The sequence below is a fragment of the Heterocephalus glaber genome, unplaced genomic scaffold (genome assembly GCF_053883595.1).
Source record: "Heterocephalus glaber isolate CG9 unplaced genomic scaffold, H.glaber_assembly_v1.0 deba00001461, whole genome shotgun sequence".
NCBI classification, from domain to species: domain Eukaryota; kingdom Metazoa; phylum Chordata; class Mammalia; order Rodentia; family Bathyergidae; genus Heterocephalus; species Heterocephalus glaber.
In genome coordinates, this window is record NW_028258308.1 from 45,166,482 (window position 1) to 45,193,886 (window position 27,405).

General features: G+C 40.7%; 1 protein-coding gene and 1 pseudogene across 3 annotated transcripts; one reads left to right on the plus strand and one right to left on the minus strand.

Annotated features, from left to right (window-relative positions):
- Positions 1-1,233: 1,233 nt before the first annotated feature.
- Positions 1,234-19,590, minus strand: Thap1 (THAP domain containing 1). The gene is made up of 3 exons (XM_021236732.2): positions 19,403-19,590; positions 3,146-3,341; positions 1,234-2,414 (listed from the first exon to the last, which is right to left on the minus strand). Exons 1-3 carry the CDS (start codon positions 19,471-19,473, stop codon positions 2,040-2,042), a joined length of 642 nt encoding a protein of 213 aa, XP_021092391.1. The 5' UTR covers positions 19,474-19,590; the 3' UTR covers positions 1,234-2,039.
- LOC101703171 (eukaryotic translation initiation factor 2 subunit 3, Y-linked pseudogene) lies at positions 19,331-23,976 on the plus strand (annotated as a pseudogene). 2 transcript variants are annotated; one of them, XR_015438738.1, is made up of 3 exons: positions 19,331-19,514; positions 19,651-19,796; positions 20,153-20,352. The product of XR_015438738.1 is annotated as a eukaryotic translation initiation factor 2 subunit 3, Y-linked pseudogene, transcript variant X2 (transcript). The 2 variants fall into 2 exon arrangements; XR_015438737.1 differs by lacking the exon at positions 19,331-19,514 and having other exon boundaries at positions 19,653-19,792; positions 20,153-23,976.
- The last annotated feature ends 3,429 nt before the right edge of the window (positions 23,977-27,405 follow it).

Below are 27,405 nucleotides of genomic sequence, written 5' to 3' on the forward strand. Positions count from 1 at the left end.
CATAGAAATAAAAATTTTAGCATCTTACTATTTCTACTTAAAATACATTCCCACTTCCAGAATATGCTGCAATTCATGGCTCTCTTCCTATTTGTTCCAGATTGAGACTCTGTCCCTATTTGTTTCTAAGTTTTATCATGCTTGCACGCTATTTTAGCCTATGTGCGCGCTTTCTTGGCAATGTTACCAACAATATATAAAATAAATTTTAAAGCATCCAACCAATGTTACATCTCAAATTCAGAAAAAAGCACCTGCATCTCAAGTCCCCCTTGTAAACTATAGTAAACTTATTTAACTTATTTAAATGCAAGTGGTTGGTATGCATACTGCTTGCTCAGTTCTCTCGAAATGGGGATTTATGTCTGTCATGAAAACAAAGTAGATTCAGGTTAAATAGTAATGTTAAGATGCTACACAATTATGATTGCATTTATAATGTAGCCTGGATTCTTGGTTCTGGACATACACACATAGAGTGATTGTTTTTATGTAGAAGACAATTTAGGCTAAAGATATGTACACATTTTCCAAAATATTTACCCACATATTTTCCTGGGATTGCTGGAAAGATAAACTATAAAAACAACTTCAAGACTTTGAAACTTCTAAAAACAGATGATTTCAAGAGTAACCAGTAAAAGGGCTCTCATTGTTACAGTTAGTTTTAAATGATGTTATCAGACTAGGTAAGTTATCTAATTATTATTTTCTATTTTTGAGATACTGGTTCATAAAGTATTAAATCTCTGTGAATCAAAGTGCTACTTACTGACAGCATGACAGTGAATTGCACTACAATCAGGTCTACAAAAGACACTTTTGAACATAATTGTTTTACATCTTTAATACTGACTTAAAAGGTCTGATACTCTTCAACTAGCTCAGTGTAGTTCAAAATAGAAAAGTAATAATTGTAGTTGGAACAGTTATTCTAAATCTAAATAGATAATTCCTATAGCGATATTTTACTCAGAACATATTTTCATTTCAAATATATGTAAAATTTCTCACAAGTCAGAATACAACACACATTCTGAACAGAAACTGTAGTGTTTAAGTCTCAATATTCAGTAAAACACTACATATTAGGGTGGTTTTGAGTATAAGTGATTTAAGTAAATGAGATACAATTTCCAACCTGCATTAAAGTGAAAAAATAATTTTTATGTGAAGTCTTAACCAAAATCAACCATTCAAATGCAAAATTATCATATTATGATACAAATAAAATTCCATTCAAAATACATTTATTAGAGATATGAATGCAGATATAACTACAAATTGAGAAACCCCTTTAGCTAGGGGGCAATGAGAGAGAAAAGCTTATCATGGATCAGGTCCTAATTTTTACTTCAATGATGATAGTGCTTATTTTGCTTATTGAAAAATGTTTCTTTTACTGGAGGGATACATCTGATTTTTTAAAGCTGAGGAGAATGTAGGGGCACTTTTATACAGTTACATATTGATTAGATATGAAATGAATCATTTTCTTTTCTGAATATAGCCAAATCTTTGTTTCAAATGATGACTTATCAATTTATCTTTGACAAATGATCCTCAGAAAGATAAATAAACCTTCTAACTCTACAAATATGTGTGTACATATATGTATTGAGAGGTTATGTCCTTTCATCTGACCCATACTTCTGATTTAAAATGTAGCTAAGTTCTCTTAATAAAGAGCATTAATTTTATAACAAGTCATCTTTACTGCACTGTTCTCATTCTACTTTTATTTTTACATTATTTCTATAAATACACAAACAAAAATCTCCAATCTTGAAATCAACTTACAATGGCAGTCTGAGGCTTATTTCAACAACTTTTAAAATATTTTGTTAAAATGTAAAAACTCTGAAATTACAAACAAAAAAATTACAATTTTACAGTATATAGCTAATTTATTTTTCTAAAAAAATATTCTGAATTGTTTTTATGTAAGTAATCAAGTGTTATTTTTCAAATGAAAACTCCCATATAGGCTAAAAAAGGATATATGGTCTTGGCCCCATTTTAATTACACATTTTATTTATTATGCTGGTACTTCAACAATTTCAAAGATGTCATTGGGCAGAATCACATAGCCTCTCTCCGGAACATCATCCTTCTCCTTCTGGAAGTGCACCACCTCTTTTAATTTCTCAAGCTGTCGCTCCTGTCTTCTGCATCGCTGCTGGGCAGTCTTGAGCTTCTTCCTCAGCTTTTCAACTTGCTGTTCCAGCTGATGAATCCTTTTCCTCTGGTGCATTGTATCCTCCACAGTGTAGTTGTGGTCACAGAAAACTGAGAGATTATCAGGGGTCTGAAGAGGAGGCATTAGTAATCCGATGGCAGCATCAACCTGGGAAACGGGAGGTGTTAAAGGAGGTGGTGGAAGCTGTTCTCGTGGCTCCAGAAGATCTTCTTTCTAAAACAATAATACAGAGCATGTACAGAGAATTTATTAACTAAACAACAGCTTGAAAGAATCTTGTGGAATATCAGAAATATTAGGAACATTCCAAAATAAGATAATAGTTAAATAATTTTATTTAATTAAACAAGCACTTAAAATGGAGGAGAAAAAATAATTTGAGGGCCGGGGATTTAGCTTAGTGGTTTCACCGCCTGCTATGCAGATGGCAAGGACCAAGTTCAATCCCCAGTACCAAAAAGAAAAAATTTGAAATTAAACTGTCATTGAGAAAAGAAAAAGCAAAACTTGTCAATATACCAGTAAGAATACAGACTGCTCTTTAAACAAAATACAAAAATAAATCTGAGTTTCTTACCACGAGAATGTTTAATAAACTATACTTTGCAATTGAAAAACATGTATCACTGTTGCTGGGCACTGCAGTACATGCCAGCTACTCAGGCCACTGAGGCTGGAGGATTGCAAGTTTCAGGCTAGTCTGGGAAACACAGCCAGACCCTGTCTAAATAAATAAATAAACACATAGGGTTAGGGATGTAGCCCAGTAGTAGATCAGTTCAATCCCCAGTATCCAGAAAGAAAAAAAATCACTGTTAAAAGTGGTTATTTACAAGTGATAGGTTCCAGATGCTCTTGTTTTCTTACCCTGTCCCTGAGTTTTCCAAATTTTCTACAATGAACACATTAATTTTATAAACAGAAAACATTTAAAAACACATTACCTTGTCATGTGGCTCAGTGCAAAGAAATATAGTGGGTACAGCATTCTCTTTCAGTAACTTGTTGTTGCATTCCCTCTTAAAGCAGTCTGGAGTAAAATGCTCTGAACAAATGCTGCTGTACTTGGTGGGCTTAAAGTTTTTTCTTCTGACAGCTGCTTCCCATTGTTTACAAAGACTGGGTCGAGTAAGAGGAAATCTAAGAAAATATAATACAGTTCTCTGACATTGTTAAAAATGAATAAAAACACCCAAATTATTCAGTTAACTAAAGAATTATTGTACTGATGTTAGCATACTATGGAGTACTAAAGACTAGCTCCAGTTGTCTTTCTCATTCTTTAATGTTTAACTTTTTATATTGAGGATACTAAAAGGTTCAAATAAATATATACTATGGGATGAAGCTGTATTCTTATTTTTTACCAGTAATTTTCTGTGTGCTACACAGAAAAACAAATATGGCACATATACACATATGGCCTTGGGAAGAGACTTCTAGTTTTTTTTACTTGGAATCACTCCAACAAATGTAAATAGGCTAAATTTGAATTAACGGGGCTACTGCAGGACCCTTCCTTATTTCCAATAAAAACTCTTCTAACCTCTTTTGGTTTGCAACTTCATTCCTCAGTGTTTGCTGAACCACAAGCCCAGTACACATGGTATTATTTAGAAGCCCATCTGGGATATGAGATTAACAGGAGGTAAGCCTCAAATAGGGAGTTATTATTATCCTTTTCTTTTTGCAACATGTTTGTGATAAGTGTGATTCCATTCAGGAGATAGAGATTTGTGCTGTTATTTTATGGGAGAGCCCTATAGCCTTATGTCTCTACTGTCATTTTCCTGTGTGGGACCAGAATGACTCCATTTTGTCCAAAATGGAGCAGTCTCCTTTGTTCTCTCAAATTTGTGCTTGATCTGGGACAAAAGACATGATCCATAACTCAAGATTCCTAAGCTCATTACTCAGCCATCTGTTTGCCCTAGAAACAAGTGTCCCGGGCCCACTATCTATAGGACAATCTGTTAACGTGCTGACTATCCACACAAGGTGGTCATGACCATGAGTCAAGATGTCTGCTGACCATCAGTACGTGACAGTAGACCACTAACCTTTGTCCTCATTTTTCTTGTAAAAACCTATATGTAATCCCCTTCAACCCCCAATGAGCCTAGCCAATCAAAATTCTACGCTTCATACTTGCTAAATGTTAACCAATCATATGGCTGCTAATGACTGAAGCTTGCTGTAATCTCAATAAAAACCCTGCTAATTTGGAACTCGGGGCTCTCAATCTTGATCCACTGTGTTGATGACAATTGAGAGTCCCTGCTTAAGCTTGAATAAATGACCCTCATGTGCTTACATCGGAAACGGCCTCCTGGTGGTCTTTGGGACTTCGTAATCTGGGCACAACATTTGGGGGCTCGTCCGGGATCCCAAGACCTTCAGGATCTCCGTGCCGGAGGGTCAAGGCTGGCTGGTGAGTGTGTTTTTTGTGTTTGTAAAGTCTGGGCCCATTTTCTGGGAAGGTCGGCAGATGGTCTAGGCGGATGCACTGTGAAGGCTGCCCACCCGGGATCCTGAAACACGTTCCGGATTCCGCTGGTGGGGATGGAGTGCCCCATGAGTACGAGTCTGTAAGACTCCTGGGGGGACGGTGCAGGTCGCTCCCGCGGTACGGCGTGAGGCCGTCGTCCCATTTTCATTGCCTCCGATCAGGTGGAGGACGGTTTTGTCTTGCCTTGTGCTTTTCTGTTGTGTTTGTTTGTCTGTTTATTGTGTTGACTTGGACTGAAACGATGGGACAGACTGTGACTACCCCTCTTTCCCTCATGAAGGACCATTTCAAAGAAGTCAGGGAGAGCGCTCATAACCTAAGTTTAGAAATTAAAAAGACTAAGTTCATCACCCTCTGTAGCTCAGAATGGCCCACCCTTAGGGTAGGAAGGCCCCCTGAGGGAACTTTTGATTTACAGGTTGTACGCAGGGTTCATAAGGCCATCCTTCATCCTGACCAGGTTCCCTACATTGCCATTTGGGAATGTCTAATCTATAACCCACCCCCATGGGTTAAGCTCTTTTTGCCTCCACAGAAACAGCAGCCAAAGGTAATCCTGACAGCCTGTGAAAAGACTCCCAAAGGGTGTGACAACAAAAAGCAAACCGAGACCAAGCCGACTGTGCTGCTTTACCCAGTTCTTCAAGGAGGAACAGATGAAGATCTCCTCTTTCCCCCTCCCTACCACCCACACCCCACTCCTCCACTCCCGCCGGCGGGGACGGAGGAAAGAGGGCCAGTGGTGGCCAAGGCGGAGGCGCCTGCCCCAGTGGGCGCCACTGGAGGAGACGGCCCGGCCCAAAACACCCGTAACACCCGTAATCGCTGCCCGGCCTCACTGGCAGGGCCAACAGATTCCACTGTCCTCCCATTAAGGGTGGCTGGACCCCCTGATGAGCAGGCCCACTTGGGACTTCAACACAGCAGAAGGTAAGGAGAGGCTCCAGGTCTATCACCAGGCTCTGCTGGGAGGTCTCAAAGTGGCGGCATGGAAGCCCACCAATTTGGCTAAGGTAGGGGATGTACAACAAAAACTAGATGAAAGCCCTGCTGCTTTCTTAGAATTCAGGAAGCCTTCTGTAGGTATACTCCTATGGACTCAGAAGCAATTGAGACAAAGGCAGCTGTAATAATACATTTTGTCAACCAGGTGGGGCCAGACATTAAGAGAAAGTTACAGAAGGTAGACAGGTTAGGAGAGAAAAGTATTCAGGACTTAGTGACAGTGACAGAGAAAGTGTATAACAATAGAGAAACCACAGAGGAGAAACGGAAAAAAGCTGATGACTGCCAGACCCGACACTTAGCTCGGATCCTTCTGGCTGCCACTGCGGGTGAACAAAAGGAACATGAATGTAGACTAAGAAAGATTGCGATGGAAGGAAAAAGCAAGGGGAGATGCAGAGAGCATCCCCAGTTAGGGAAAAATCAATGTGCTCATTGCAAAGAGAAAGGCCACTGGGCCAAGGATTGTCCCAAAAAGAAACAGCAGAAAGGTTGCCCCAAGGCCCCTATCCTGGCTGTGGATGAACTGAGTGATTAGGGGGGACGGGGTTTGGCACCCCTCCCCGAGCCCAGGGTAACACTAAAAGTGGAGGGGAAACCTGTCGAGTTCCTAGTGGATACAGGGGCTCAACATTCAGTCCTACTTGAACCATATGGCCATGTTTCTGATAAAACCTCCTGGGTTCAAGGAGCCACAGGCATGAAAAAGTATTCATGGACTACCCGAAGAACAGTGGACTTGGGAGTGGGCCGAGTAACCCACTCATTCATGATTATACCAGACTGCCCCTATCCCTTATTGGGAAGAGACTTGCTCACTAAATTAAGAGCCCAAATCATTTTCAGCCCAGAGGCACAGAGGTCCTTAATCAGGAGGGAAAGCCCATCCAGGTGTTAACCATAAGCTTAAAAGATAAATATCTGCTACATCAGAAAGGGGCCCCTCCTGATCCTGACATGGAACAATGGCTTGCCATGTTCCCCCAAGCATGGGCGGAAACCGGGGGAATGGGACTGGCTGCGCACAGAGCACCAGTGTTTGTAGAGATGAAACTGGGAGCAGACCCTGTGCGGGTCCGCCAATACCCTATGCCCCTAGAGGCCCATAAGGAAATAACTCCACACATCAGAAGGTTGCTTGCACAGGGGATTCTAAGGCCTTGTCAATCAGCCTAGAACACCCCCTTGTTGCCAGTGTGGAAACCCCACTTGGATGACTATCAACCAGTACAGGACCTCCGTGAGCCTTCCACTGGCACCCAAAAGCCAACACATCTTCACATTTGAATGAAGCGACCCTGAACAGGACATCAACAGACAGCTGACCTGGACCCGACTTCCTCAAGGATTTAAAAACTCCCCCACCATTTTTGACGAAGCCCTGCATGAGGACTTGGGCTGGACAGAGGCTTTCCCCACCAAGCACAAAACGGCACAGACTGTGGCCAAAAAGCTTTTAGAAGACATCCTACCAAGGTATGGTTTCCCAGTAATGCTAGGGACAGGCAATGGACCCGCCTTCATTTTCAAGGTGAGTCAAAGCTTAGCGCAGGTACTGGGGCAGATTGGAAATTACATTATACATACAGACCCCAGAGTTCAGGACAGATAGGGAGAATAAACAGGACCCCAAAAGAGACCTTAACTAAATTAGCCTTAGAGACTGGTGGTGACTGGGTGGTTCTCCTTCCCTTTGCCCTCTATAGGGTACGCAACTCACCCTATAAGATGGGACTAACTCCCTTTGAAATTATGTTTAGAATTCCCCCTCCCATTGTTCCCAACCTTCAATCGAATGTGCTTGTTGAATTTGATGACCAAAAATTGCTACTTTCTTTAAAAGCCTCCAATGTGTACATGAGGACATCTGGCCTAAATTAAAAGCCCTGTACGAGACTGGGTCTTCGTCTGGAGACATCGACAAAAAGACCTTGAGCCTCATTAGAAAGGACCCTATGTCACAGTCCTGACCACGCCCACCACTCTCAAGGTCGACGAGATTGCCTCGTGGGTACACTACACCCACGTCCGCCCCGTGGATCCACACGCCATCCTAGAAGACTTCATCCCATCATGACAGGTGTCCAAAGAACACGACAACCCTCTCAAACTCAAGCTGCATCATCGATGGTCATGATCATGGTAACTGTACTTTTAACACCAATATTAGGAGGACTCTGCGTCGCCTTAGGTAAAGAGTGTTGTTTCTATGTAGATCAATCAGAGGTGGTCAAAAAATCTATGGCCAAAGTTAAAAAAGACATCGCCAAACAAAAACGAGAGAGAGAACAAGCTCAAAATTGGTTCGAATCCTGGTTTAATTCCTAGGCCCCTTGCTTATTCTGTTACTACTGTTAACCTTTGGACCTTGTATACTCAATAGACTAGTTTCATTCATCAGAGAACAAATTAACGCTGTTCAGTTGATAGTACTCAGGTCTCAATACCAGCCAGTTCCCACCGACCTAATAGAATTAACCCCCAGAGGCCCATGATTGGTCCTCTATAGCATCATGAGAAGGGGGGAATGTGGGACCAGAATGACTCCATTTTGTCCAAAATGGAGCAGTCTCCTTTGTTCTCTCAAATTTGTGCTTGATCTGGGACAAAAGACATGATCCATAACTCAAGATTCCTATGCTCATTACTCAGCCATCTGTTTGCCCTAGAAACAAGTGTCCCGGGCCCACTATCTATAGGACAATCTGTTAACGTGCTGACTATCCACACAAGGTGGTCATGACCATGAGTCAAGATGTCTGCTGACCATCAGTACGTGACAGTAGACCACTAACCTTTGTCCTCATTTTTCTTGTAAAAACCTATATGTAATCCCCTTCAACCCCCAATGAGCCTAGCCAATCAAAATTCTACGCTTCATACTTGCTAAATGTTAACCAATCATATGGCTGCTAATGACTGAAGCTTGCTGTAATCTCAATAAAAACCCTGCTAATTTGGAACTCGGGGCTCTCAATCTTGATCTGTGGGACCAAAATGACTCCATCTTGGAGCAGTCTCCTTTGTTCTCTCAAATTTGTGCTTAAACTAGGAATTCACCACTTGAAATTCCTGAGTTTATTACCCAACCACCTGTGTGCCCGGGGAAAGAGCGTTCCGGGCACACTATCTGTAGGATAAGCAGTTAATGAGCTGACTGTCCACACAAGATAGATGCGGCCATTAGTTAGTGGGTCTGCTAACGATCAGTATGTAACAACCGGCCGTTAATCTTTGCCCCTTTCTCCCTCACAAAAACCAATACATAATCCCCTTTGACCCCCAAAGCCTAGCCAACCAAAACCCTACACTTCATATGTATTAAGTATTAACCAATCACCTGGCTACTAATAACCAAAGCTTGTTGTATTCTCAATAAAAACCCTGCTAGTTTGGGACTCAGGGCTCTCAATCTCGATCCGCTGTGTCGGTGACAATTGAGAATCCCTGCTTAAGCTTGAATAAACGACCCTTGTGTGCTTACATCAGAAACGGCCTCCTGGTGGTCTTTGGGACCTCACAATCTGGGCACAACAGATCCACTGTGTTGGTGACAATTGAGAGTCCCTGCTTAAGCTTGAATAAATGACCCTCGTGTGCTTACATCGGAAACGGCCTCCTGGTGGTCTTTGGGACTTCGTAATCTGGGCACAACACCTGGGGTAGAGACAATTGGGAGAACAATATGCCTCATATAAAAACACACGACAGCTGTTCTCAAGCCTTCAAGGACAGGTGTCACTGGGGCAGTCTGTACTGATCTTTCCACATTCATAGAAGGGAATGTCAAGGCTGTTCTGTATCAGTTAGTTTCCTTTCTGGTGGGAGCCTCTGGTGAGCGGGCAATTTTAGCTCTTGAGATTCCAATTCTAGGTCTTTTAAACTGAGAATGCTGATCCTTGGGGAAATTGCTCCATTAACTCAACCCCAGCACCTGAGGGAAAAAGACCTCTTAACTCTTAACTTCTCCTACCACTTTTTTTTTCCTTTTCTTTCTTTCGGAGGCACATTTTCACAGAAGATCAAAGACAGACCCACCTTGAAAAGGTTTAAAACCCAATTTGTCTTTTCCTGCCCTTAGGGTAGGGCTGAGAACTAGGAAATTTCTTCATCAGCCTGCCACCCTCCCCTTCAGGAATACAGTCCAAGGCAGGGTGGACTGCTAAATTTTTAAGGTAGGGTCACCAGAGCATAGGTGATTATGTGAGCAGATCTGAAAACAGCTTTTTAGAGATCTGCATAGATGGATGGCATCTTTAGTCAGAATGGACATTAAAGGAGCCAAGATCTGCTTCTCTCTGGCCATGATTCCTTTCTGGAAACATGTTGCAGGCTGACAAATTCTAAACAAGGGCTCTAAGTTCCATTTCAGTTGTGTAGTATAAACCTAAGGACTATGAGGAAGTGCTTGTGTCTGCCTCAATAAGAGTAGTGTTCTGGCCCTGACATTTCCTTTGGGCAATTCCAGCAGCAGCTGCCACTAGCCCTAGGGTTGAGATCAGAACTTGGGGGGGGGGCACGGGGAATGCCCCTTGCTACTGGTTGAAACAGGCAGTGAAAGAAAGGGATACCTTTCTCTGCTTGGTTTGCAGAGTGGGAAACACGAACTCCATGGTTCCCCACATGCCTTTGGAACTCACTGGAACTCGTTAGATCAGTTTTGTGAGAGAGGAAAAATGGTTAGAAGTTCCCTATGTCCATGTAGTTTTTGCTTTCAGAGACAATCCCAAGCTGCTCCAACAATACAGGCTAGAGCCCAGGTCACTTGTGAGTCCACAGGATCCTGCTGAGATTCAGGCAGCTCCATCTAAAACTTCTAGTCCACTACCTAACCTAAGCTTCTGCCCAGGCCAAAAGAAGCCTTCACAATGGGTCTATACCCTCTACAGGAGGTGAGTGGGGAAGAATATGGTATTCAACAGTCTGTGTCTGTGTGCCTTTTTCCTTGACATATTTAAGACAGAACAGGACTTAGGAAGGTTTTCTCATGATACTGATACATAGAGACAATTCGAAAGTTTAGCTCAATCTCTCAATCCAGTATAAAAAGATATTATGCTCCTTTTAAATCAAAGATCAATCCCTAATGAAAAGTAAGTGGTCTTAATATTATAGACAGCTAAGTTAGGTAGAAATATTAAAGGCAGTCAGACAGGACTAGGCCCTCGAAGGAGTCAGTGCAGATGAACACATTACAACTGTGGCTGGTGCTGCATTTGTTGAAGGTCAGGCATCAAGATGAAGTTGGAATGACAAGGCCTACACAGATAAACAATATACCATTGTAATGGCAGACTTGCAGTTGTAGAGCACATAGACTTAGTTAGCTTTACATAATCTCTCATAGAATTCAGCTGGGCTTTCTTCTGATTTTTGGATAGCTGTTACCTTTGACATAGGCCTTTTTCTACCCTTTTTAAAACCTGCTACGAGAGAATTCTGATACCAGTTTTAGGCTTCTAGTCCTCCCATTGTGTTATGATTTCAATCTGGTCGACCCCTAGCCAATGCTTAAGCAACCTAGCAGTCTGGGTTGTCTATAGTGGGAGGGGCTTTCTCCACAAAGCATCAGCGATCAGGTGGAGCCGGCAGGGGACGGGGTTTATAGGGATTAAGGGAAGAGGGTTGGGGATACAGAAGCAAGGCACTTTACACCAGTTCATTGGTTGAGGAAGTTACATTTTATTTACATGATTGGATAGAAAAGTATGCTGGGATTTACCTCATTTGCATAAGATGGGAAAGTAGGATTACATCATTTTGAGGATACAGACACAGAAAAAAAAAGACAATGAAGGAGGACATACCTGGGCAAGCCTCAGACATGTTTTAGGTGTGGGAGGGGGTATGAGCTGGGAGTAGCTCTTTGTCAGTTAGGTCAGCTAGCCATAGGAAAAACTTTTTGCTCAGAAATCATTTTTCTGGCTCACTATAATCGGTATTACCTGGTCCAATAAAGTCTAGATAGGCATTAGTCACCCTAGTGGGTGACCAGGACCTACTGACTCATCTTTTCCAAAAAAGGTCCTTGTTCTTTCCATGTATGCTTGGTACATGATTTGCTTCCCCACTGGATCAATATTACCTAAGTGGGTATACTTGAAATGTTATTGGTTGATCATAGTTTTGTCCCATGTTGTATCCACCTTTGCTCTATAAATTGGGCTTGTTGGAAATCCACTTGGGTCCCCTCCTGACTCTTAGGAGCTATATCTCTCTCCCTCAATAAATATTTTCTCCTAACCTCCATTGTTCCTTAGAATTCATTCTTTGATTCTGGGGAACACAAACTCAGTGTGTTTGACATCTAGCAAGTTGGGAGTCATAATATTTCCCCAAATCATCTGGAGGTCCTTTATCATTAACATGTATCAAGAGGTCTTTGGAGATGAATTACATATGATTAATTATAGAAGCCCTGAGAAACTACAGCCAGAGAAAAGCCCATTTCACATAGGCTGCCCCAAGAAAAAAAAACCCAATACGGACCCCGATGTTAGTGAGGGCAGGAAGGCACATGTACATTTCCAGACCTATATCCTGGAAGGATAAACCGTTGACTCCAGGTAAGCTAAATTTTATCTCCAGACTTGTAAAAAGACAGATAATTCTTTCTTTCTTTCTTTATTTTTTTGAGCCAGGGTCTCACTATATAGCCCACACTGGCCTCAAACTTGCAGGGATCCTCATGCCTCAGCCTCCCAAGTGCTGGGATTACAGGCATGTGCCACCATGCCTGGTTTAAAAAACAGATAATTCTTAAGGATAAATTTGTAACCTAATCTGCCCCAGACATAAGGAAAAAATTATAAAAGAATTCATTTGGCCCTGTTAGCTCTTTAGAATTCTTAGACAAGCCAGTGGGGTGGACATGTATGTAATCCCAGCATTCAGGAGGCTGAGGCAGGAGGATTGCTGTGAGTGTGGGGCCAGCCTGGACTACATAGTGAATTCAAGGCCAGCCTGAACTTCAAAGTAATACCCTGTCTCAAAAGCAACAAAAGAATGTTTGGTCAAAGCAGCCACTGAGGTCTTTTATAACTGAGGCTGAGAGGGGGCCAAGAAGAACAAGGCAAAGGGAGCTCAGGGAATGGCAGCTGCACCAGTGGCCGTACTCAGGAAGAGGGTGCACATTAATCTCCACAATTCGGGAGCTGCTACTTCTATTCTCTCCAGTCCTGGTCTGCTTTTCTCAGTAAGTACAGCCATCAAAGGTGTAACTGCAAAACCTGTAGTCAAATATTTCACACAGCTCCTTTGCTATACTTGGGATGATTTTTTTTTTCTCTTTGCCCTTCTGATTCTTCCCGTTGTTAATTTATTACAAGATATCTCTGTTAATTGATGACCTATAGGAACAGTTATAAGTAGTCTGTTTATAGTTACAAACCTAAAAACAAAAAAGGGTTATTGTAGTTCAACTTGGCCAAAACATTTGAAAGTCCACTCCAATTTAAAATGTTTCATATATGTGTGTCCATCTGTCTGTTTAATCTGTGTTAATAACTGAGTAAAGCACATACCGTGCTTTAAAAAAATTTTTTTTTTTTTTTACCTCAACAATTTCTTTTTGTTTCTCTTTTTTGCCTTTATAGACTTCTGTTTTGGACTTTCTGTGAAAATCTGGTTATTTGGGATAGCTAAACTCAAAACATTACCAGATGAGGGCTGTTAGCACTTAAAGCTTGATAAACAAAGGTTATATATACTTTAGGTTAATATCTATGTTTCTGTGTATTAACTCTCAGATATAATCCTCCAAAAGTTCTTCTTAAATTGGCTTACAGATGGGTAGACATTCATGATATCACCACAAATGTTTATGGCTTATATCACTTAACAGTAGACTAATTTAAATCAGCTGGTAAGAATAAAGACATTTTAGGGCCGGGAATTTAGCTCAGTGGTTTCGCCATCTGCTGCGCAAGCTCAAGGACCCAAGTTCGATCCCTGGTACCAAAAAAAAAAAAAAAAAAAAAAAAAAGAATAAAGATATTTTAAAGTTGGTGACATGTTTTCATGCAGGTTGTTAGATAACCAAGATACTGAAAAAATTAATTTTATAAGTGCAATATCTATTATTGTCTGTGTACAGTAATTTAAGAGTTCTTACTTGGTCAATGATAATACATAAATAGCATAAAGGGTTAACTGTTATGATGAGTCATTTAAGTAACTATAAGATAACTCAGTGGGGATCCCTTGGACTTGGGGAACTCTTAGACAAAATTCTTTTGTGGCTGAAAAATCAGCTGCCTAGACTAAATTTGTTCAGTTTTCTCCACTGATAGGTCCAGTGGAGCAGTTTTTCCACTGTCCAGTTTTTCCTAGAGTCTAATGATGCCGTACCCCAAGAGTTATTAAGTAAATTATTACAATATACTTAAGGTGGTTATAATTAAAAGGTGAAGCTTTGTATGTCTAAAACAATCAGGGTTTTATTAAGAGATGCTCTTAGTTAAATTTATAAAGCTAGATTAAAAGGCAAAGGTTCTATATTCCACTAAGATAGTTTTTCATGTTTTCCATTGTTAGGCTTTTGGTTAATTAAACTGAGCTTTCAGAGTTAAAAATTATTTAAGTGTTGGCTTGTAAAATGTTTTCAATAATAAATTCATGTTTGATTAAACAATTATTTTAGTTTATGACACAATCTGTATATTGAGACTAGAGATACAGCTAAAAACAAGATATGCTGCATCTAAGCTTTAAAGTTAAGTTTATAAAATTAAAACTACACAAAGTTAATATAGTCAAAGTAGCTAATAGGTGCTCTCTTTTATACACTATACCTCTAGACCTTAGACATAAAGAAAAGATCAAACTTGGACTTCTCTTTAAATTTGGTCCTGCCATTTAAAACTTGATCTACATGTACTGACTTTGATTAAACAAACATTTTGTTATTATATATTGTTGGTTTTTTTAGTACCGGGGATCGAACTCGGGACCCTTTGCTTTTGAGGCAGACGGCAGCACCACTGAGCTAAATCCCCGGCCCATTTTGTTATTATATAAAGGAAGTTACATATTGCATACTAAATCTATTTGTGGTTAAAAACCATTTCCTAAATTTATAAGACCTCTGAAGATGTCCTTTAATTCTTGTCAGTACAGTTATACAATGTAAAACCTATTAAAACAATCTAAATTTTGCTAAAACAATCTAAATTTACTTTTTAAAACTAAATATGTACAAAGATTTCTATATAGCTGTGACACTAATTATTGCTAACCTCATGGTATATGAAATGTTCTTATGTTTCCCAAATGTACAGGTCCTCAAAGATCAAAACTGAAGAAACATACAGTAACTTCCAGGCTAAAGTTATTTATGATGGTAAACTTTTCCAGCCTCAAACATCTGGCTTTCTCATACTTGTTTTCTAGCTATTTGCGATGAAATGTACATGCCAATCCAATATGAGACAGTCTGCCAGATGATACAGATATGTTTTCAGGCTTATGCTTATGTGATTGTTATGTAATTGTGTTATAACTGTTAGAGGTACCCAAACACTGTGGAGTCCATAATGTCGCTTTAATGATTAGAGATTAGGCATTAAAAACGTGCAAAATGCATCTATAAACAAGTATATTCTACTTATATGTCACTCTGGTAAGAAAGGATAGCTACCAAATTTAGGTAAAAGTTTCATGATGTCACTTAATATTTCGTAATTAGATAAAGATAACTAAAAAGTTATTTTACACTAAAATGGAGATTCAAATGTGTTTCAAATATAATAACAAAACCTAATGGTTCTGATACAATAATGTCATCATGACTGTCATGCTAAAATACTATGTTTCCCTTTATCTTTTATCTTCTCTATAAAATGTTATAATTGTTATCTGTTAATATTTTACACCAATTCAACTTCTAAAATGACTAAGATTGATAAAACATTAACAGTTCTCTGGTCATTTGTTGTTTCAAGGTGCTTGATATCTAGATAAAATAGTTAAACCTAGTGTTCCTACTACAATACTGGTGTTAACTGATCTCTTGGGTGTTCAACAACTGAGGTTTAGAGACCAAAGCTAAGAAAGGATAACTGGGCTAACAGGACTGCCAATACTTTGGCCCTGGCCCTCCAAGGACAACAAGGACCAGGACATGAGGGGACCTTTCCACAAGATCCTATGCCTCCGGTGAGTCACCCAACCTCCTGAGTAGGGAGATCCTTGGACCTCAGAGAACAGGAGGCAATCACTGTACACTGTGCTCAAAGGAGGGTTACTAAAGAGGAGAACATATCCCATGCTTCCACAAGAAGCCACATGGTCAAGCAAGTCCGTGCCCCATCTTGGTGTCTGACAATGACAGAGGAACTAAGAGGCTCTACACTTGGTTCCAAAATTAACCCCCAAAGAGCCTTAACTGACCTTGATATATATAGCATTAACACAGGTCTCACTTTAACTTGGTCTTAAACACACAGCAGAAAAGTATAACCAAAAAATAATAGTAATATAGGGTAGATATAGAAGGGGGCTTCAATCACTACACTGCTAGCAGTCTCCAGCTACATCTGTAGTTGACCACTATTATGGTTCAATGAGGCTAGAAAGCAATAGTAACAGCTACAGAAGCTCAAAAATGGTCTTTAAATTCTTTAGCTAAAATTGTCCTTCAAAGCCACAGAGCTATCCATCTTCTTACAGCTAAATCTAGAGGAACTTATGCACTAATAAATAAAACTTGTCTTTAGATAAACAATTTGCATCAGGTGAAAAAAGATCTTAAAACAATAAATGTCAGAGTTATAGATAACCTCTATAAATAGGCAGGTGTAGGACCCAGCTAGTTATAATCCCTATCCCAGTCCCTTAAAAATAGTGTCTAACCTTGGCTACTTCCCCAATTTGTCTTTTCATTCTGGTTAATATGTTTGGGCCATGTATTCTTAATTTATTGGTAAAATTTATTTCTTCTTGCCTAGAAGCTGTCAAACTCCAAATGGTCACACAGATGGAGGCACTGATGAATGTGCTGGGCTCCTTTTACCAGGGTCAACTAGATTGATCCTCTAAAGAGTCTGTAACTGTTAAACCCCAACATGATTTCTATCCAAGGCCCCTGAGATTAGCTCCCCGGGAAGTCTGACTGCCACCTCCCCTACAACAACCACTTTCGGCAGGAAGCAGCTAGATTCTGTCTTCCACCATTCTCCCTTAACAATAGTTAAGGATATTTCTTCATAGAGGGGAAATGTAGAAAACAGTTTATTTGGTTATCTTTTTTTTTTTTTTTTTTTTTGGTACCGGGGATTGAACTTCGGTCCTTGTGCTTGCACAGCAGGCGGTGAAACCAGAGCTAAATCCCCGGCCTATTTGGTTATCTTTTGAGTAAGGCAGCTAGCTAATAGACCAGCCTGAGATAGAGTGGGGTGGCCAGCCATTCTGATAAAGAACAGACAGAGAACTAGGCATTTTTTTTCGGTACCAGGGATCAAACTTGCTTTCCAGGCCGGCAGCAGAACCACTGAGCTAAATCCCAGGTCCCAACTAGGACTTTTGACAAATGAATTTCCTCTGGCAGCATGGAATGCAGCCCACCCCCTAATAAAGGGAGGTGCAGCCACTCCCTACTAAATTCTTGAATTTCAAGGAAATTATTCCAGTTTCCATGAAACCCTGGAAGTTGGAGAACTGGGTTAAAAGCCTGAGCCCCAATTGGTCATTTTAAATTCACAAAGCTACCTGTGATAGGTGACCTCTAAACAATTTAGCAATTTCTGTGCTGTTTACCTATAATTAGCTGTAGATCAGGGAGGTCATGCGGCCACCCCATTCCAGAACCCTCCTGGAAATCCAAGAGCTATTCTCCTCCCAATAAAAACTCTCCAAACCTCCAAAAATTTTCAATTAATGAAATTATAGGCAACAATGATAAAGAAATAAACTATTTTCTCCCTTAAGTGGGTCATGTCCATTATAGCCAGGTCCATGAGGAGTTTATTTATTTATTTATTTAGGGTACTGGGGATGGAACTCAGGACCTTGCACTTGTGAGGCAGGGGGCGGAAACACTGAGCTAAATCCCCAGCTCCTTGAGGAGTTTAAATCTACTTTTCCAGGTCAAAGACTTGGTGGTAAAAGGGAGGGATTAAAAAACAACCAAAGGATGTTTCAAATCTATTCTCCAGAGTTTCTCTTTCATGTATGCTAGAGCTTAACTGCAATTATCATGAAAATCTAGCGAAAATCTAACGAATTCTTTACAATAGTCCCTTTTCTTTGAAGCACAGCAAACTTTCCCTACTGCAACTATTTGGAAGCTGAGAGAAGAGGTAGTCTTAGAAAATCCTTGCTGGAAACGGCCTTCAGAAGTACAAATTAAGATAGCAATCTCTTGTAAAATTCAGTACCTAGGAAGCCTTCTGGCCCAAGGTCTACAAATTCTCTTGTTTGTTAAGATCTTTCCACCTACTTGCTCTAAAACCGTTCTTTCTCAAACTTTTTTTTTTGGTACCAGAGATTGAACTCAGGACCTTGCGTTTGCGAGGCAGGCGAGAGAACCACTGAGCTAAATCCCCGGCCTAAAACCGTTCTTTTAGGTAAAAGATAACATAGAGGTTTTCTTTTGATTCAGTTAGCCTTTCAACATTCTGCTGAAATACAATATTCTAATACATGTATGTCAATCTTAACTACTGATACACACAATATCAATAAGCACCAACACTCAGGACAGCTCTCTATGCTCTGTGCACCTTTATTTCTATGGGCCCATCTCACATTACATGAAACATACAAAAACACATCTACATCCCCTGTTACACATAAACAGTTCTCCACCAAAGACACTTAAGGAATATTTTTAAATGTTCTTTTATAATTATTTCCCGATGAATAATCTGTAAAATTTACTACTGGATCTGACTTAGTTACCATTCTTAGCTATCAGTCAACAAATTCTTGTAGACAAAACCTAATGTAAACCTAATGTAAACTTTGTAAAAGCGGAACTGGCTTAATGAAAATGTCACATTTTTCAGACCATTTATCATTAAGTAATTTCAATTTGGAGTTTCCTTTTCCTATTTTCAAGAGATTTTTGTTTTGTTTTTGTTTTTTTTCACTCTAGGACTCTAACCTGCAGTAGCTACTGGATAAAATAAGGACAAGTTCGTAATAGCTCACATCGACCCTTATAATATCCGATTCTTGTTCTTATTATCAATGTTTTGTGCTGAGACATAAAGATTCATTTTAGAGACACCACAAACTTCCTCTAAAATCTAAGGATTCTTGAAGATTGGTTGCCAGAAATTGGGTCCAAACATCAATCCTTAATTCTTATCACGCCTCCCAGCCACAGCAAGGAGGAAAACAGCGTCTTCTACCTGTTTAGTCTTTGTTTCTATTTCAAAGGGACCCATGAGTAGTTACTAGGAAACCCAGACAGTTGAGCGACCCCTAAGCAACCTCCGCTGTTAGCTGGCAGTGCCCCAGAGAGAACCTGGCGCAGAGACGGCCCCAGGAAGCCCAGTAATAGGCCGCGCAGGAAGACCACGCAGGCGCGGTTCCCAGGTCCGAGAGCCCCGCCCACCGCGCCAGCCCCGCCCAACCCCTCGCGTCAGCGGTCGCGCGGACACGCGCCTGGCTCCGCCCCGGCCCAGCCGGCCGCGCGCTCTCAGCCCTAGCGGGGTCCGCTCTGTTAGCCGCGAGGTTTACTCACTTGTGGAAAGAAACAGGCTTATCCTTATCATATCGGTTCTTGCAGCCGTAGGCGGAACAGGACTGCACCATTCTCGTGGGTCTCAGTAACTTCACTTCTGCCGCCCTAGAAGGCAAGTAAAGGGGCTTTCAGTGTCGCTGCGCTCGACTTTGAGACTCTTGATTCTTCTATAGCTTTTCATGAACTGTTACAGGGGTAAGAGCCACACTTGGGAGTGACTACTGTGCTTGTTTTGTTGTTTGCATTAGCGGAAAGACCACAGCCATCACCCGTCTCCCATCTCCAAGATGGCGGAGTCAGCTTCAACTAACCTCTCGCGAGTTGTTCACCGTCTCTGATTAGCCCAGAGGTCAGAGGTTACGTTTCCTGCAAAGCACACCATTGGCTGAGGCAAGTCGTGTGCCGCGTGCTAAGCGTCGCGGAAGTGGGCAGGGCTTCCGGGGTATCGGCCGGGAGAAAAGGCGTATTTGCGCAAGGAGGCAAGGTAGAAGGCCGGACTTCGTGGTGATATTTCGGCCAACCTGGGAGTTCCATGGTCTGGATTTGTCTGCAGTTTTCCTAAAGCTGCTTAGGGTGATAAACACGGCCTGTTGGGTCTAGTGACTTAAAGGAAACCAATGTACAGCTCAGATTGTTGTCTTTGTCCCCATTGCTTTAGAATGGCGGCCGCAGATGTAACATGATGTACAACTGTGTGGACCCGATCCACAGAATGCTAATCTTTATCTCATTACCTGTCTCTTCAGGTAGACCCTTAGGGGCGAGGATTTTAGCAAGGAAAGAAGACAGTCATATACTGCCAAGGCAGAAGCGCTTCTGAATGCTCTTCGTGGACGCGAAATTTCTAGCGCTTTTCTCGTCTGTGAAACCGTGGTGTACACCTGCTTCCCTTCCACTCATGTAGTTTTGAGTCCGGAGAGTAGACCGTTGAATAATACCATGATACTGGCGCTGTACTGTTTCTGCCCCCTTAAATGTTGACATTTCCCCCAGGATTCTAACTTTTGCCCTTGTCAAAGCACCTTGCCTCTTGAACTCAAGCAAGTGCCATGATTTCTTAAATGATTTCCTTCGTAAATGCGTTTTGACTTGTGAATTTTCATCTGGGTTAACTGTAAACAACTACCTAGACCAGAAACCTTGGAATCACCCTTAAAGCCCCTATATGACTAGGTTACTTTTTAGAATAAAATAAATACTTTGTCCCTTTCATCAGTATTCTTATCAGGCCCTCATGGTTAGCTGGGGGAACAAGATGAGGTTAGAGAGGAAGCAAGGAGACAGGAGCATGTAAAGCCTTGTAGGGTTTTGAATTTATTCTTTGACTTAAATGGAGAATAGGCTCTTTGTTTGGGTATATGGTGCTAGAGATCAAATCCAGATCCTTGTGTGTGCTAAGCAGGCACTTACATCCCCAGAACAGGCTTTTGAGAGCGGTAGCACAAATTTTAAAATGAGCATTCTCAGCAGGGCTTGGTGATGCACACGTGTAACTCCAGCATTCAGGAAGCTGATGCAGAACGATTGCTGCAAATTCAAGGCCAGTCTGGAGTACATAGTGAGACCCTGTCTCAAAATGCTGGAAAAAACCCCAAAACTTCTGTGTTGCCTGTAGGTAGCCTGGGACGGTTCAAGGGTTGGGCTGATACCTAGTGGTAACAGTGAAAGAGAATTGATTTCTCCTTGCATCGTTCTGGTTTTCCTTATTGAGCCACTACTATGGTGGTAGGCATTATGTTTTATCTGGGAGTATATTAGTAATCAGTTAATTTTGTATAAACCTGAGTTGTCTCCCAAAATCGAAAAATAAATTTGACGATGAAAGGAGGAATTTAGAATATTTATTAGAAATAAGAAAAAAGCTCTTGGTGGAAAGAAGTCCAACAGGCTTTCTTTGTCATGCTGTTATATAGATGGGGGTGATTGTTTCAAAGGTAATGAGTTCAAAGAGTTAAAAAACTGGTTATCTTGTAATGCCTGGAGGAAGGGAAGAGCTGTTAGCATACTCTGTCTAGTAAGTTTCTTTCCTGGGAAAAACTCTGTCCTCTATTCTTTTCCTAAGCTTTTATCCTTTGTTCTTGTGTTTTCTTTTCAGGTTTCTAAGCCTAGGTGGCTGCTAGATTAACCAGCTGGTTGAATCAGTTCCGTTATCTGGTTAGGCTGCTCTAAGTGTCTACTCGTAATAATTAAACTACTACATTAGGTAGACTAACAGTTTCCATCTTTATGGGGCATATATTCAAGTGAGGGGAAGACAGACAAGAAAAAAATGGAAGTAAAGTAACATTGTGTTAAGGTGCTCGAATACATCAGAAGTGCTGTCGGAGTGCATATTGGAGTGAGAAGTGTCACTACCAACTTTATGTGAGGGGTGAACTGAGGTAAGATAGAATCAGAAAAAGGACAAGGAAACTTAATTTTGTTTGTCTCCTTAAATACCTTAAAGTTAACAGAAAAGAATTTCAAGAGCTCGACTCTTCATATAGGCATGTTACACTAAAGGAGTATTTACTGCAACAATTTGTTAGCCCAAGATTAGCCTGTCTCATTCCCTTACAAGACAGGATACCAAGATAAAGAGTACTGGAAGTGCTTCCTTTTCTGCCAAGATGGCGGGGGGAGAGGTCAGAGTGACTGTGGGCCAGCCTCACCTTTCTCATCAGGATCTCGCCACCTTGGATGTTACCAAGTTGACTCCACTTTCACAAGAAGTTATCAGTAGACAAGCTACGATTAATATAGGTACAATTGGTCATGTTGCTCATGGGAAATCCACAGTTGTAAAAGCTGTTTCTGGTGTTCACACTGTCAGGTTCAAAAATGAACTGGAAAGAAATATTACCATCAAGCTTGGATATGCTAATGCTAAGATTTATAAACTTGATGACTCAAACTGTCCTCGGCCAGAATGTTATAGATCTTGTGGAAGTAGTACATCTGATGAGTTTCCTACAGACATCCCGGGAACCAAAGGGAACTTCAGACTAGTCAGACATGTTTCCTTTGTTGACTGTCCTGGTCATGATATTTTAATGGCTACTATGCTGAATGGTGCAGCAGTGATGGATGCAGCTCTTCTGTTGATAGCGGGTAATGAATCCTGTCCTCAGCCTCAGACTTCTGAACATTTGGCTGCCATAGAAATTATGAAATTGAAACATATTTTGATTCTGCAAAATAAAATTGATCTGTTAAAAGAAAGTCAGGCTAAAGAGCAGTATGAACAAATCCTTGCATTTGTACGAGGTACAGTAGCTGAAGGAGCACCTATTATTCCAATTTCTGCTCAGCTGAAATACAATATTGAAGTTGTCTGTGAGTATATAGTAAAGAAAATTCCAATACCTACAAGAGACTTTACTGCAGAACCCCAACTTATTGTTATTAGATCTTTTGATGTTAACAAACCTGGCTGTGAAGTTGATGACCTCAAAGGGGGTGTAGCTGGTGGTAGTATTTTAAAAGGAGTATTAAAGGTGGGCCAGGAGATAGAAATCAGACCTGGTATTGTTTCCAAAAATGGTGAAGGAAAACTCATGTGCAAACCAATCTTTTCTAAAATTGTATCACTTTTTGCAGAACATAATGATCTTCAGTACGCTGCTCCAGGTGGTCTCATTGGAGTTGGAACAAAAATTGACCCAACATTGTGCCGAGCTGACAGAATGGTGGGACAGGTACTCGGTGCAGTTGGAGCATTACCTGAGATATTCACAGAATTGGAAATTTCCTATTTTCTACTTAGACGACTTCTAGGTGTGCGTATAGAAGGAGGCAAAAAAGCAGCAAAGGTGCAAAAGCTCTGCAGGAATGAAGTGCTCATGGTGAACATAGGATCTCTGTCTACAGGAGGAAGAGTTAGTGCAGTGAAGGCTGATTTGAGTAAAATAGTTCTTACTAATCCTGTGTGCACAGAAGTTGGAGAAAAAATTGCCCTTAGTCGAAGAGTTGAAAAACACTGGCGTTTAATTGGTTGGGGTCAGATAAGAAGAGGAGTGACAATCAAACCAACAATAGATGATGAATGAAGAATTACAGCTAAATAATACTCTTGGATAAAGCCAGAGTTTTTCTTAACAACCTTAGGGATATATTTTTAAAGCAAAACTGGGAAAATAATTTTGTATCTTACTACTTTACTATATAAGCTGTCAGTTTTACCTCATTTTCGTCAAGAAAATTAATGTCTATTGCTTAAATAGTAGGGTCTCCAATAAATACTTAAATTGACATGTTGCTGGATTAACCTACATTTTAGCAGACATTAATGATTGATACATATTTTGAAAGTTACATGTCAGTGCAGCTATAAAATAAAACTGGTTGTTATAAATAAGCTTTTGCTATATCATACATACCACTGACCTTGCTTGAAATAGAGTTTTTCTTATTTTTCATGATTTGTGTTTTAGTAGCACTATACTAGAGGACTTTCCCCAAAGTAGAAACTTGAAGAGACACAAGGAGTGTCCTTGAAGGCTGGCTGCATTTGCCTTATGTTGCTGTAACTTTAAAATATAAGATGAAAAAAAATTAATTGGCTTAAAATAAAATGATCGTTTTGTGCATGAAGACTCACTGACATTGGACCTCCTCTTACTTTGTTCCTACTTTTGCTATTCATCATCTTCTGGTTGCTTTGTACTTATGCTTCTTGTTTTATACCTGAAACCCAGCAGTCCTTCCCTACTGGAAATATTGTTATTCTAAATGCTAAATAAATAAATGTTTTTTTGACCTAAAAAAAAAAAAAGTACTGGAAGTGATTTTCTAGGCCCCTGGAGCAAATAGTACCAACAAGTCTCCAGTCATTGTTCTGAATCTAATCATCTTGGGTTCTAGGAAAAGCAGAGCCTTGCAGATTACCTATGATACCACTTCCCCCAAAGAGGGGAAGATGCCTCATATGAAAAGCAGGGTATTCCCGTCCCAAGCAAGAACCACCATCTCATGGGGACTGATTGTCTTTCCTCCAGAGCTATAAAGGAGGAACAGATGACTGACCAAACCCTGGCCCACCATACCAAATTCATAATGGCTGGCCTCTCTTGTGAGGTACCAGTCTGAACTTACATCAGTGAGTCCAAATTGCTCAAGCTAGAATTCTCTGTTCACCTAACTCTGCCTAGTAAACCTGGCTATACCTCTTACAAGTCCTAAAATTCTTTTCTGTGACACAAGTTCACAAACCTCCATGGGTTGAAAGAACCTTTAACCTGAGAATCAGAGGATGGAGTGAGTGAAAGAATGAAGGTGAGGAAGCTGGAGGGACCATTCCAGGCAGAGGGAATGTGTGCTAAGGCCCTGACTACTAGGTGTCAAGAGTTCTGTTTTCTATGAACTGAAAAGTGACAAATCATGAGAGCAGTGGGGAGGAGATAAAGTGAGCATGCAGTTACTGGTTTAGATACCAGGTGGGAAAGTAAAGACCATTTTAGGCAGTGAAACAACCTGATACTGTACTTTTTTGTGTGTGTGTGGTGTTGGAGATCGAATTAAGGGCTTCATACTTGCTACTCAACTGCTCTGCCACTGAACTACATCCCCAGCCTCTAATAAACATTTTTAAAAGGTCATTCTGCCTATTGGGAAATGACTTCAAGAAGAACAGAAGCGCAAGTGAGCAGTTAAGAGGCTGTTGCAGACTGGGAATTTAGTTCAGTGGCACTGCACCTACCTTGCAAGTGCAGGGTCCTGAGTTTGATCCCCAGTATGGAAAAAAAAAAAGGCAAATGAGGAAAAGATGGTAGTAGCTTTGACCAATGTGGTTGCAGAGGGAGTATTGGGATTTTAGATATATTTAGATGGTAAAAATGTTAGAGTTTGCTGATCAGTGCTTATGAGAGGAACATAGGAATCTAGTTACCAAGAGTGACTTGGGCTTGAATTTCTAAGCTTCAATGTCTGGCTTGAGCGTTTAGATAGATGACAAGGAAAAGGCTATTACCTGAGATGGAAATGACCTAAAAGAAAAAAAGCTATTTCCCTCAGCAAGATAAAGGATTTGGAAGGGGAAGACTGACTTAGGAAGCTGGGTTATTGTGTGGTTGCAGGACTGGGGAATGTCTGAAGAGAAAGTATAAAGTAATCCTAGAGGTTGAGAATGAAAGCTCCTGAAGCCGCAGCAGACCATCTGCTAATGTAGAGTGCTGATTTTTGTAATTACTAACCCAGAGTGAGTCCAGCCAATTTAGTTTGTGCTATGGTTGGATTTCCCTCAGCCACTTACTGGCTGGTTACAGTTCTCTTCCTCCTCTTACCTCTTCCCTACCCCACCCCCCCTTTTTTTTGGTGGTAATGAACCTTGAACCCAGGGCCTTTGCACTAAGCTATACCCTCAGCCTTTTTATTTTATATCTTGAGACAGTCCTGGTAAGTTGCCCAGACTGAGCTCAAACTTGTAATCCTCCTGCCTCAGCCTCCAAGGGTACTGGGATTATAGACATGCTCACCATGCCTGGCTCTGGTTTACTGTTGATACAGTATTTGTGCTTTCTGGACCTCATCTTTTTTACCTGTAGAATAAAACTATGGTACTAAATGAGGAATTCTTAATTTTGAATCCACAAGTCCACAGGTGTTTTGGTGAATCACCTGAGAATTACTGGAAAATGATCCATGTATGTTGTAGGGATCCAGCTTGACATAACTATAGCCATTTTGCCCATCAGGTGACTATGGAACATTTTCCAAGTCATACAAGATAAAATTGTTAAAGATTCGGTACTGGCTGCTGGTGCCTGGACTGTTTCTTACCACCATTTGATATGTTAATACTTTTTGAGAAAGCCTGGTTACATTCCCTTTGCTGAAGATCACCTTTGTGTAGTTTAACATAAACCCCCTTCCTCCTATCTTGGGGTGTGGGAATCCTGTCTTGCTCCTACTCAAGTTATTCCTCTTCCCTTGGGCCCTATTAAATTGTACTTTATGCAATTTGCATCTTTCTGCTTCTTTTTTTTTTTTTTTTTTTTTTTAATCTTTTGGCATCTTCCACCTGTGGCATGCAATTCTCAAACACCAAGTTTTCCCCAAACATACATGTACATGTATACACATTTTTTCTGGTAAACTATCCAGAGCTTTCATCTGATTTTCAAAAAGAAAATACTATTAAAGCTAGTTTAAACAATGTTATAGCTCTAATATTCTAGGATTAGTGAAAGATTATGGTAACAGGTAAATATAAACAAACTAGCTTTTTCTCTAAGACCTATTAAAAGTGTTGATAGGTCTCCCACTAACTCAGCAGCTATTATGTATAGTAGCTGCCCTCTTCATATCGTGCCTTGCCCCCTCCCGTGTGACGTCATGTCAAGATGGTTGCTCCCACCCAAGAATAAACCCTTCTTCCCAGTATGCCCCTGTTCCCACCTAGAAAGTAACCTAATACTCACTCACCTCCTACCACCTAGTGACATCACTGGCTCCTCCATTCCCTAGTCACTACCTCACTCAACCCCACCTCAGCCCCTACAAACCCCACCCCAGTCTCTATAAAAGACTCTCCCTGCCCCGCCCATATTGCTTTTGTTTCTCCTTTGTTCAGAGACAGCCTGGCAGATCTATTCCCCTAATAAAGGCTTGTTGTGGCCTGGTCTGGTCTTGGTCTTTGGCTCTTTTACCTGACAATTGTCAATAAATGTCACAGTGAAATACATTAATGTTTACAATGTGTGCTTATAACTTAAAAGAATGTGAATTTTGATCTGAATTTTTTTTAGTTTTGTTTTTTAAACTAAAATCTAAATTGTTACTGTGACTTTAAAACATCTTTAGACCTAGAGAGGGCTCTTCCATACCACAGATCCCTCAAGGGGCCTACTGTGAAAGAATGAAGCTTGCACTAGGGACAACCTTGTCAGACCGTGCTCAGTGTCTTCTAATGGAGCATTTACTCTTCATGTGTGACAGGACAAATCAGAAGATGTAGACAGATGAAGGTGGCATTAGCTGATAACACCCCACTGGCTTATTCGAATAAATGTTGAAAATATCAATTC